The sequence below is a fragment of the Vigna umbellata genome, chromosome 5, assembly GCF_029865625.1.
Source record: "Vigna umbellata cultivar VRB3 chromosome 5, Vumbellata_1.0, whole genome shotgun sequence".
Classification (NCBI taxonomy): Eukaryota; Viridiplantae; Streptophyta; class Magnoliopsida; order Fabales; family Fabaceae; genus Vigna; species Vigna umbellata.
This window is the reverse complement of record NC_142169.1, coordinates 70,377,604-70,390,200: the sequence shown is the minus strand read 5'-3', so window position 1 is coordinate 70,390,200 and position 12,597 is coordinate 70,377,604. Positions and strand designations below refer to the sequence as shown.

At 32.5% G+C, this 12,597-nt stretch overlaps 3 protein-coding genes across 6 annotated transcripts; 2 read left to right on the top strand and 1 right to left on the bottom strand.

Annotated features, from left to right (window-relative positions):
* The first annotated feature begins 565 nt into the window (after positions 1-565).
* Positions 566-2,579, top strand: LOC124837248 (COP9 signalosome complex subunit 8-like). 3 transcript variants are annotated; one of them, XM_047312560.2, is made up of 6 exons: positions 566-615; positions 720-811; positions 894-973; positions 1,153-1,347; positions 2,042-2,149; positions 2,274-2,579. In XM_047312560.2, the coding sequence occupies exons 3-6, from the start codon at positions 904-906 to the stop codon at positions 2,420-2,422; spliced, it is 522 nt and encodes a 173-aa protein (XP_047168516.1). In that variant the 5' UTR covers positions 566-615; positions 720-811; positions 894-903; the 3' UTR covers positions 2,423-2,579. The 3 variants fall into 3 exon arrangements, with proteins under 3 accessions (XP_047168516.1, XP_087947876.1, XP_087947875.1); XM_088091750.1 differs by having other exon boundaries at positions 576-615; positions 700-811; XM_088091749.1 differs by having other exon boundaries at positions 598-615; positions 688-811.
* A 2,137-nt stretch (positions 2,580-4,716) lies between these two features.
* Positions 4,717-6,008, bottom strand: LOC124837249 (fasciclin-like arabinogalactan protein 19). The gene has a single exon (XM_047312561.2). It carries the CDS (start codon positions 5,795-5,797, stop codon positions 4,895-4,897), a length of 903 nt encoding a protein of 300 aa, XP_047168517.1. The 5' UTR covers positions 5,798-6,008; the 3' UTR covers positions 4,717-4,894.
* Positions 6,009-9,569: 3,561 nt separating this feature from the next.
* Positions 9,570-11,711, top strand: LOC124837253 (G-box-binding factor 4-like). Of its 2 annotated transcripts, XM_047312567.2 has the most exons (5): positions 9,570-9,980; positions 10,097-10,168; positions 10,332-10,361; positions 11,221-11,302; positions 11,457-11,711. In XM_047312567.2, the coding sequence occupies exons 1-4, from the start codon at positions 9,681-9,683 to the stop codon at positions 11,299-11,301; spliced, it is 483 nt and encodes a 160-aa protein (XP_047168523.1). In that variant the 5' UTR covers positions 9,570-9,680; the 3' UTR covers position 11,302; positions 11,457-11,711. The 2 variants fall into 2 exon arrangements, with proteins under 2 accessions (XP_047168523.1, XP_047168522.1); XM_047312566.2 differs by having other exon boundaries at positions 9,572-9,980; positions 11,221-11,711.
* The last annotated feature ends 886 nt before the right edge of the window (positions 11,712-12,597 follow it).

The following is a 12,597-nucleotide window of genomic DNA, read 5'->3' as shown; positions in this document are numbered from 1 at the left end:
TCACTGATAACCTACATAGTTCCTTGTATGAGTAAAATATTTTTCTGCAAAACTCATTGATCGTGAAAAAAATTATCAAGCAATCTTCCTCTTGCTTTCGGTGCAGTGCGTTTGTGGTGTAATGTGCTTGTCGTGGTTCCTCTCCAGGTACGTAGTTATAATCCTTCCAATAATCCTAAACCCTAAACCCTAAACCCTTCCAATAATCTTTCCAATAATCCTTTAACCCTAAAACGTAAAATGAAAACGAAGCCTAAACGGATGACATTCTTAAACGGATCCGTTTAAGCTTTGTTTTAATTTTATGTTTCTGTTATTATTTTATTAGATATTTTAATATTTTGATTTATTATTTTTGAATATCTTTTTAATGTATTTTAATAATGTATATTTATATTAGTTTATATTTAAATATTAAAATAATAAAATAATAAAAATAAAAAGTTTTTAACTTTAAGGATATAATTGGAATTAAAGATAATTGGGGAGGTGGAGGGAGAAGGCTGTGGAGGTGTCGGATAGAAATGTAAGAACGACATCGTTATCGTAAAGTATATATAGGTCTTCGCTGGAGAGCTTTTCAATCTTCACTTCATCTCATCGCATCGAATTGAGGTATGGCTCTGCTAATGCCGTGTTTGGTAGCGTAAGAGAATTATTAACTGACCATTTTATTTGAATTTCGAGGTTGGCGCTTAGTTTGAGTTTTGCTGCTATAGGGATTTGATGGGAGATTGATGAATTTCTCTTTACGTTGGATTCGAAGTCGTACGACAAAGTTGCGGATGTATGCGATAACCTAATGCCTCAGGTTGCTGTCTATTTGATTCTTGTTCTTTTTCCCCTTTCATTAGGGTTTGTGGCTAACTTCAAATTCACGAATCCTCACTCAGGTTGCAGCTGATGACATTGCTTACTAGGACGATTGGCCCTACGCCATTCACCTCCTCGCTCACTTTTATGTTCACGACATGTATCTATCTTTCAATTCTCTTCTTGTTTTCGCTCTTTACATTCTTGTATATCTGAACGAAATGGCTATTACTTTACTCACATGTTGCTTCCGAGATAAATAATTCATGTCTTGCATTTGATTCGTTTAATACGTGTGTTTGTGTATCTCATTTTGGAAGTGATGTTCTGGTTTTGCAGCAACAGTGCGCGTTTTCTTTGGAAATCAATACCTTCGTCAATCAAAAAAAGCCAGCCTGAAGTCACTGTGGTTTAGAGAATACCTTCGTCATTTTTGTCAGAAGCTCTGGTTATGTGACTATGCTGGAGTGAACGAGGCAATCCGTGGCTTTGATTGGAGTCAGGATGTCCAAGGCCTAGTTGCTTCATTTTCAGGCAAGTCTTTAAAAACCTGTTGTGCGAGTCTACTCACTTTGTTGTCACTTCGATTGTCTTCTAAAAATCCAACTGTATATATGTAAATTATGTTGTGTTTGAGACGAAAGCTTTTATCCTAGGTCATAACTTCATAAAAAATGTTGTCCTCACTTTATTATAATCCGTTTCATGTTAATTTTATTGAATGTTAATTATAGACTACGTGTTATACACTTTCTGGGTCGGGAAATTGGTGAAGAGTCTATGTGTGGATCAATTAATTTGTTTAAAGTATTATTGGTTTTATGCAACACTATGCATTGTTATTTTTGCTGTGAGATTTCCGTAATGGTTGAAAGCACTGGGACCGTATAATTATTAGTTTGGAGAGAACAAAATGTATTATATTTTAGACCTCGAAAAATTAAAAATGTTTTGGTTGGACTTTCCTTACCCCCTACACATATAACATGAAAATATGTTTATGTAGACGAATGTTGTGATTTCTTGGGCTAACGTGTACCGAAGATAGAGGATGTATAGATATTGCGTAAAAGTAGTGAAGTAGTAATGTATTGTGCTCCTTCACAATAACTTATGTTTTGTTTTATTAAATATGCTTCTTTGTTTTATATTGCTTTCCAAATAGCTTTGTGCACCTATATCTGGTGTTTAGTACGATAAAAATGTTAACACCAATAAAATTTTCCAGAACTTTACACAAGGGAGATGTTTCAGCTGCTTTTCTCTGCTTATTCAACAATAAGCATTAAAGACACTGCTTTATTTCTGGGAACGATTGAAGATGATGCTACAAACTGTAAGTAATTTTCACTGTCCTAGAAGCTTTTGAAATTGGATATTGATTATATTTTGTATTTGGATTGGACTGTCTGCGTACTCTCTTTATTGTCATTATTGACGTGCTTGGTTGTATAATTTAGATGTACTACAGCAAGGCTGGACTGTCGACCCTGCCTCTCAGATGCTTATTGTAAAGAAACAACCTGTTGTGACCGCGCAGAACCTTGATCATAGTAAATTGCAGGGATTGACCGAATATGTCTTCCATCATAAGCATCGAAGCTTTTAGTTATGAAGAATTAGATGTTTCATTTTATATGAAATTCTTCTCAAATTGATCAATCAAACGTTCTATGTTCTTGAAAGTGAATGTATACTGTTGATAATTTTGTAGCTAATCTCTATGTTTTTTAATTTTAGCACCGATTGGTGAAATTCACGTCTCACTTGATAGTTTTTCGACAATTCTCTCTCAGTCTCTCTTATGTGATAGTGGAACGGTTTCAATTTTGCATATTAGACTTTTTTTAGGAAGAAATGTCCGTCTGTATATTTCGATTATAATGAATATTTTGATATTTGTCTTAATCTGTCGTTTGTACGACACGTACATTACTAACGTACCGACACTGCTACCGTTTGATGTGTGGGATTTTGTTGTGGTACATTCAGTGTGCGATAAACCACAAGATACAATTCGTTATAGTTAAAATAGATGGTGTGAAATAAATTTGATGTTTTGACACATAAGTTAAAGGTAGTTATAAGAAGATCTATTTTGTTTAGATTAATTTTAATTTCAATAAATTGTTATAAGATAATATAGAAAAATAAACCTAAATTTTATCATGTTTTCTGAATCGTTTGTCATGAAAATCTTATTTTCCTTGTTAGATGATAATTTTGGAATATAATTTAAACTACTACAGTCAATTCAATATTAATACTGATTGGATTTTAGTTTTAGAAAGTAATCTCATACCTTGTTTACTCCTTATAGTTGGATTTTGGATTCTAGTGTGGCAATGTAGATGGAAGCTGCCTCATACCTTCATTTCTAAGTTATTCATCTTCGATGCATACTAATGTTTTAACCATGTTGAACTTCTACAGTAGAACATCCTAAAAGCGTAATATGGAGAAATTGTTGAATAAAATGCCATTCACATGACTAACCACGCTAATATATATACATACTATTCTATTTCTATCTTCTGAATATTGCAGTTCTAAGATATAATACAATACTCATGTCTGTGTCTACAAATTTGTGAAAGTTTCTCACAGGCCAAACCAACTTGGGATTATGTACACTTGTCCTCAGAGGATCTTGTAGAATTGTACAAATCTTGAATGTAGCGGTACCTATTGTTTCTTCTCCTTAAGCATTCATCTTCTTCAATTTCTGCCAACACATCCTCCACTGCATCACTAATATCTTCATCGTTGCTCCTTTTCCATTTCCCTTCCACGCTTTCGCTACGCCCATCTTCATGCAAATCAGTGCTGCTAGAATCTGTGATGCTGTTGCTAAGTTGTACGAGCTGCCTCGCCATCTCAATCTCCGTTTGGGTGAACATACCAAGGTTTTTTCGCTTCTCACCACTCTTCTCCTTTTCGCATGCCATCGAGAGAGAGTAAAAACGCTGAAACAAAACACAACCCAGACATCGTTTTATAGGCTTTTTAAAACGATTGTTTATCGCTTACTAAATACACATACGTGTTACCTTTGTCTTTTTCCCTCTTTAATCTTTTCGTTAGGTTTTTCCTCTTTTTTCTTCTATAATTTTTTTGTGATCTTTATTACTATTCAATTAATGTCACCATCATGCTTCTTCCTTTCTTCCTTTTTTTGGTGCCATATCATCATTTCATCGTCATGCTTTCTATATTTAAACCACACGTTTACGCGTTGGGTTCTAAACTTGCTTCTGCAAGTTACTTATCCACTCCTTCGTTCATAAGGATTTTGATTTATTCTGTTCCTTCCTCAGAAAGGAGACCGACTTAATATCACTCACTCTAACATAAACGATTTCTGTGTTCAACCAATAATAGAAAAAGTTAAGGATAACTGCTTCTTTTGTTTTCTCTTTTAAATAATTTTAATATTACTTTACTATAACAGTGACACGTGGATACGTTTCTTATTTGTCAAACTTTTCTATTCTCTCAGAAAAAATAAAAGTTTTACGTGCTTTCCACGCACCATTGTTCTAACGAATAAACAAAATTTATAGCATGATTCTCTGTGGAAGATTTCAGAATGTTGACCATCATTTCAACTTATTGAATACACAATACATTACTAACCTAACAAATTCTTCTCATTGGTCAAAATCAGCATGCTTAACTCTTCAATCTCTATTACATGATGAAACCAATATATTATATTCAAGAAAGCTCCTTTTGTAATAGGAAATTACAAAATATTATTATTATCATAATCTTTGTAAACAATTTTGTCTCTAAATTATTACTATCGTAGTTATTAGTATAATAACACTTTGTATATTTCGTAAAGGTATTGGTCTTACATAATAAATTTCATGTGTTTGTTATGATTTCTTAATCATAGCAGTAAGATTTTTGTTCATTAACCCAAGCACGTGTAAGCAACAGCAACAAATCAATTTTTTGTTTGGCTGTAGAGATATACACGGAAATTTCTAAAACTCCAAAAAGCCAAAGAAACAAAAAAGAAACTTCATTTGCATTCAGTGGCAGTGTGAGTGTCACTCAAATTGAAATGTACGATTCATGCTGAATGGCATTGCATGTCAGATTCTTCCAACCCCACAACGGGATTCAGACACCTTCTCATTCCTTCTAATGCTTCGGGCGCCGGAGCTGAAGCCAAAGCGTCGGAATATCCCTCCGGTGGCTGTGATATTGCTGAACCAGGATATCTCGGAGGCAAACCTGCTGGAGTATAACCTTTCCACTCAGACTCCTCTTCTGAAGAACCAACCGGCGAAGTCGCCGATGCCGGAGCCTCAACCGGGGGAACGCGCAACGAAGCGAAATTCGGAACTGGAGCAAGAACCGGTTGGTTCGCCGGCGAGTTAGGACTGCTTCTTGAACGAACCGGAGGAGCAAACTGCGACGGCGAAGGCGAAGGAGAAGGAGAAGGATAAACGTTGGATCGGGGACTGAGAATTCCGGCGAGGCCGTGAACGGCGAAGTAGTGGCCGTAATAGAGGCCGGGGAAAGCAACGTCGACGCCGCCGACGGCGATGGCAGAGGTATTGCGGCGCGTAAGTTGGAGAAGGCGCTGAGGGAGGAGCGTGGGAAGCGTGTAACCGTCGGGGAGGAGGCGGAGGTGGGCGAGAGAGAGGCGGCGAGGGACGACGTGGAAACGGAGCGTGTCGGTGTAAGTGGAGGCGGTCTGAGTCATGTCGAGGGCGAAGAGAGATGCGTCTGTGGGAGCGAAGAAGGTGAAGGCGCGTGAGGTGGCGTTGTTGTCGTTCTGGTGAGAGAGAATGTCCATTTGAAGATCAGAGGTGACGATTGCGTTGCAGAAGAGGTCGTAGCCTCTGGCCCTTACGGTGCTCAGCATGGAATCAAACTCTCTTGTGGGCTTGCACCTCACGCTAACGGCCTTCAGCAATATCGCTACTACGATGCACCTCACCCACACTCCACCCAATCTCCTCCACATTTTCAAGATCACGCTTCTTCTTTTCGCGCCCTTTTTCTTTCAAAATATTACTTCTTCCGTTATGTTCATACTTTAGTCTTTTATTGCCAATTTCCCACCCTTTTCTTTCTGGGCCTACCTTCCTGGGCTTTTCCAACACTCGGCCTTTTTGCACTTCAATTCCCTTTTTCAAACAAATTACATACCGCTTCTTCCTGCACCACTCTAATGTTTCTTCCTGTGTACACCTATGTAAAAATATCACATTTTATTTAAAAGCATATATATATATTTTCCTTAGTACAATCTAATTAAGAAGTTCATTTTTCCAAAAAAATTCATATAAACATTTTAATTTTCTTGCTATGACCTGCAAGAACCATTCACCCTTAGAAATGATAATTAATGGTTTGCTACCTCGCAAGTGTAAGAAGGTAAGGTGATTTGACACAAAATCATTTAATTTCTAAAAATAATAAATTAATTTTCCAATAGTGAGGTGAAGTATCATCCTTCCACCACATGTCAAGAAACTAACATGCCTTTTATATGTTCCGGTTTGATTAGCTTAAACCAACTTTTTTTTTTTAATTGCAAAATTTGTATAAATAATTTATTTTAACATTATACTTGACCCAAATATAAATTATTAACTTGGTTAATAAATTACCGATATTGTGAATCCATTTTCTGTATTTTCTTGTAGTATCTCTATCAAGATAACCATTTTAACACGTAGTTTGAAAAATAGTCTAAATTAAAACATTAACTTCATTAATAAATTATTGATACACGTTTATATTCTATGTTTTCGAAAACGCTAGAGATATATAACTTAACAGGAGCTTTTTAAAATATTGTTTATAATAAAAACACTTATACTGAGTTCATTAATTTTCTAATTAAACGGAACATATAATGATTGGATGTATTAAGTTCAATTCATATTTGATGTTTATGAAACAAGAACATTTAAAAACTAAATTTTTTATGGGCATTTATGTTACAAGAGCCTTTAGACATCCACTTTCCTAGAAGTGTTTTTCTGATGTAATAAATTACAATTTTATATTCCAGAAAAAAATTACACTATGTTTGATGATGATTTTCTTTTTTTATTTATACAGTAAAAGGTTAAACTTCAAGTTTAATGAGTTTTATTATCGTAAAACACTAAAAAAATTACGATAACATAACTTTTTACAGTAATTAGTCACGAAAACACAACACTTATTTTATTTTATTTTATTTCATAAATAATTATTCCAAATTATCTTAGGAGTTTTGGGGCTTAACTCAACGCATTCTAAAAAAATGAAAACAATCTACGATACTCTGCAGGCTGTAGATGAAAATATAAACAAGACTCTCCTTTATTAAAGTATAAAGATATATCTAGATAAACAATAATACAAGTTTTACTATAATAAAATAATGATATATTTTACTAAATCACAAAAATATATTAAATTTTTCCTATGTGATTATTTGTCTTAATTACATAAGTAAAAAGACACAAGTATAAATATATTATTAGTACATATTATATAATTATTTTAAAACAAAGGAATACATGGACAATAAGCAATGAGTGATATATAATTATGCAAAGACAAAAATCAAAATTTTAACACAAGAATAAGAAACTTAATCTAATTTTATATTTGCCGTCAAGTTTTTCTTTATTAACATAATTATAAGTTATTATTTATTATAAGTTACTTTTTGTGTACTTAATTTTTGTACTTTTTTATGACACTTTTATATTTAAACATATATACATAACATAATCAACCTACATGAGATGATTTAATATTTTTTTTATTTTGGGTTAATCTATTTTTTTTATGTGATCATATAAAAAAAATTATTAAAATTTTGAGAGTTTTTTCTTAGATTTTTTCTCTTCGTGTTATAGATCTCGCTTAATCTTATAAAATTGAAATCTATACATAATATTTCATGTAAATATCTTAAATGTAAATTTATGTTTAATATGAAAGAAATCTCATGTGACTAAAACATTTATCACTTTTTGTGTCATTTTCCTTTTTTTTACTAATAGAGAAGATATTTTTCTTCTTCTTGGATATTTTAGGCTTAGATTTAAAAAAAAAAAAACTTATAGGAAAATTTTATCTCTTTTGATTGACATACTTAATTCATAAGAGGAACAAAAGATGTAAGCCTTCATATTAAAGTAACTTATAAAATTATTATTATTATTATTTACACTCACTTTTTTAACAAAAATTCATACAGTTCCACGCAGCTTTATCAGAAACTTTTAAATGATAATATTCTTACCAAAATTATCATTCATTAATAAGCTAATGATCAATGGAATTTAAAATATGAAAAATCAGGATAAAATTATTTGTTTCACCAAATCATTATGAAGAAAACTATTCTTATTTTATATAATTTTTATTAATTATATAGAAATAATTTAAATATTATTTATTATATATTATATCAAATTACATAAAATTAAATATTTTAAATATTTAGAGATTAATTTTGTACAAAAGGTGGGTACTGATTATTATTTTTAATTCATTTTACTATTCATTAGTTTTTTCAATCATGTTTCAATTGTTTGTTAGCTTTGCATTATAATGTTAAAATATTATTAAAAGTAAAATAGAAAAGTAATTTATGTAAAAGAAAAATCTTTATGACTAAAGATGTTTAGTGAAATAATTAAAATCTTAATATTTATTTCTCAAACAAAAACTATGATGTCGTAAAGTTTAATCATCTCACTATAGTTATTCAGCTTTTGGCAGTTACTGTTAATGAAAACGCGTTTAGATTTTCATGCACCTTTAATTCACTTTTCATCAATCATGTTTTATTTTTTCCTTTTGTTGAATGTGACATGCTGCTACTAATTTATTAGCTGATATTAATTTATTGCATTATTGTAAAAAAAGAATAGTACAATATTAATTGGTTTCTGTTTTGAACTATTCTTTTTTTACAATTAATAGTACAATATTTGAGTAAAGAAAAAGAAAAAATATATTATACAAAACTTGAAAACTGTTAAAAAAATATTTTAAAACAAATAAAAAGAATAACTAAAAATATATATTAAAATTGAATTAATTTAATATAAACCAGATGCTCAAATAATAGTTTTACCCACTTCTTCTGTAACAAGTGATAAAAATATTAAAAAATGTCAACTATACATTACAAAAACATATTTAAAACGACGTTAAATACTGTACAGAACAATCATACCGATCACTATAAAAAAAATAAAAAAAATAAAAAAATAAAAAAAATGAATGTTTGAATATGAATGAGACACGAATTATCATTTATTTACTTTTTAAATGTCGTAATATTTCATTTAATCAATGAATAACTTAATTCCACACAAATCTTTTGTGCTGTCCATCTTTTTTTCAAAACTGTTTTCTTAACACAAACTTCATTCTTCTACCAATCGTACCAAATCTACCAAACATTGTCTTTCGACTAATAACACTTCCACCAACCACCACATTTTTTCTCCATTCACCAAGTATACTTCCAATATTAAATATCCATTATTATCATCATAAACATAAATAAATAAATTTCCTTTTTTTCTTTAGTTGCATATATGAATTACAAAATATATTGTAATTAAAAACATAAAAGTATGTTAAATATTAGAAAGGTTAATGTATTTTGAAATCTTGCCGAGGCAAAAATGGAAATTAGAAAGTAATATTAATGGTTAGTTTGTGATAGAATTTATTAATAGTTTTTGTTACACAAGAATAAGGTTTAGCGTAAAACGATATAGTTGTGATGTGTTGGGGGAAGTGAAGAGAGTTTGGTGATTATTTATTCTCTATTCTCTATTCTCTATAATAACTATCACCAAACACAGAATTCAGAAGAGGACATGGCATCGTCGAAGGTGGTGGTCACGACGAATCCCGATGTGGCGCCGCCGCAGAGTTCGATTTCGAGCCAGGTATGGGACGAGGTGGTCGGGGGCGCTGAGTCTCAGGACATGGCAATCAGCCTCCACGATTTGTTGTTGACCTCCGTTGCCGGAAACGACGCCGTTCCGCCCTCTCACGGGGGAAGGGGAAAGAGAAAGGCCGTGGAGGAAGCCGTCGTGGATAGGGCTACTCTTCAGAAACAGAGAAGGATGATAAAAAACAGAGAATCTGCCGCTAGGTCCAGGGAACGCAAGCAGGTAGTTTTTTTCTATTCCCTTTTCTCTTTTTTCTTTTCAATTTTATTTTATTTTTTTATTTGAAACTTGTTCGGCGAGTGACAGTTTGTGATGATGATGATGTTTGTTGTTTCCAGGCTTATACAGTTGAGTTAGAGTCTTTGGTTACACTTCTCGAGGAAGAGAATGCTCGATTGTTAAAGGAAGAGGTTCGTTTCCTCACACCTCATCTTCTTTTTTATTAATTTATTATTATCAGCTGTGAAAATCTGGTTTTTCTTGGTTGATTCTTGCTGGAGATTTTTGTGCTTTTTTTTTTTGGTTAACATATGATTCGTGAGTTTATGAAATATTGGGTGTTGTTATATGCAGGCTGAAAGGAGAAGGCAGAGGTTCAATCAGGTATGCACAGTATCCACTTCCTTTCTGTTTCAACCTGGGTGATGTTACTGTATTGGTGTAATTCTTGAATGCCTCAAGAAAACAAGTCAACTTTCATTTATTTGCTTTTATAACTATGAATTGAATGCTGAATTCGAACAACTACAGTTCATGGGGTGAGTCAGCCTAGCAATTTTAATAATGTTCACTGAGAAGTCAATTAATGTTCACGTTTTAACTGCCTTTCAATAGGTTAGGTTTGATCAGCTGCAGCATACAATTGCAGTAGCAATGTGAAGGGTACAATCCACCTATCCATATAATTGCAGTGGTTAGATTAGGTTAGGTTTAATCTCAATTTCTGCTTTCTTTTGGGATCACTTGCCTTCTTACTGATCTTTAAGTCACCCGGATGAACTACCACTTCTTTTTTGGCTCATTCTCTCGGATCATATAGTCTTGTGCCCACTAAATTGTCTTGCCTACCATTCTTGATGGATTATTCAATCTCATTGGCACAGCACTTTTGATATACTCTTGAATTAATTCACATGTGCCATGTGTCAGTTGTCCACTTATCCTTGGAAAGGTATTCTTGGAACTCTTAGACCTGCTACATACAGTGCATCACTTCAATACCTACATTTACATCTCTTGGTTGAATATGAATCGGGGATCAGGAGTAATATTATTGTTTCTAGAGTTTAGAGAGTGAAGTGAACTCCCTCTTTTCTTACAATTGTACTAAGAATGGCTTCGACAAGTAATGGTTGGGCAACAAACCCACAAGGCTTTAACTTATATAAGGGTATAATTACCTTTTAAGTGGTTGCTGCATGTCTGTTAATGTGATCAGTCTCCTTTTACTCTTTGTGTGCAGCTCATGGAGTGTCTTATTCCAGTTGAGGAGAAGAGTAAACCAAGACGAATGCTTCGGCGAGTGAATTCAGCCCAGTGGTGATGTAATATGCTGCTAGTCCTGACGGACTTGTTTTGAAGTCCTAGTGTAGATACCAAACGTTATGCATGATAATGTTAAAGGGTAAATATGAAACAGAGAGAAAAAGATTTGAAAGTTTAATTTATACACACATAGCTTTGCTGATTATTTTGCAGGATCATTCCAAGTTACATTGCTGCATAGAGAAAATGGCTGCAGCCAAGAAATATTTGACTAATTTGATTGAAGCTGAAGCTAAAGCCAAGTAATGTTTTAATATATCTGGGGGATGGGAGTTGAAATTAGAATGTATGAGTAATGTTAGATGCTCTGGTTTTTCCTGTTTTAGGGAGGAAACACTGATAAACATGGACTGTGTATTGTAAGTTTCATATATAATTTTTACTGCAAAATGCCTATCTATTCTGCAATTTATTTCTTCAAAATGTAAATATCATACTTTCCAAATCGTAAACAATGGTTGAAATTGGTTTATATTTAAATATATGAAACATTTAATACTTTTTTCTTTCTTTCTTTATATTTGAGTTAAGAGAAAATATGTTCTTATTGACAAGTTACCTAACCAATATTTCAAAACTTAATATATGTTTTAAATTAAAAATGTAATAAAAATATTAATAAATTACATTAACCACTCATGAGATTTGTGAATTAAACATTTTTAATTTGTTTTTATATCTTTAATCTTCCCTTGCTTAATTACTTAAAACATTATATTTGCAATTTTTTTACATCATACTAATCCCTTGATTGTTTGAATTTGTTCCTAAAATTAATTATTATTCAAAGATTTTCTTGTAAAAACTTCACACATAAAAACAAGAAGTAAACAAAAAATGTGGTAAAACAATTAAAAAAACAAAATTAAAAGAGATGGACTTAATTTTTTTTTAGTTTTCAATGTAATAAAAAAAAGGTTAAGGACTCAATTAAAAATAAAAAATAATACTTTGACATAAGTTTGCTTTTCACACTCAAAATGACACGATGGATCTCATTTCTTTTTAATACTAATTAAGAATGAAAGGACAATTTTGAAAAAGAAATTGAAAAATAGCGTGTGAATTGAATGTTTTCGCCACATAGACGTATCATTGTATCAGTGTCCATTAAAAATATCTAGATTTATGAGAAACTGTGTGACACCCGAGAGTGGGGAGTGATCGTCGGTGCAAGAGGAATGATGTAGGGGCACTGACAAGGAGCGGCTCCTGGCAGACTTCCAGTGGAAGGGGCACATGCATGAATCGAACATACACCAGAATGAGAGGGATTTAGAGACTGTATAGGTAT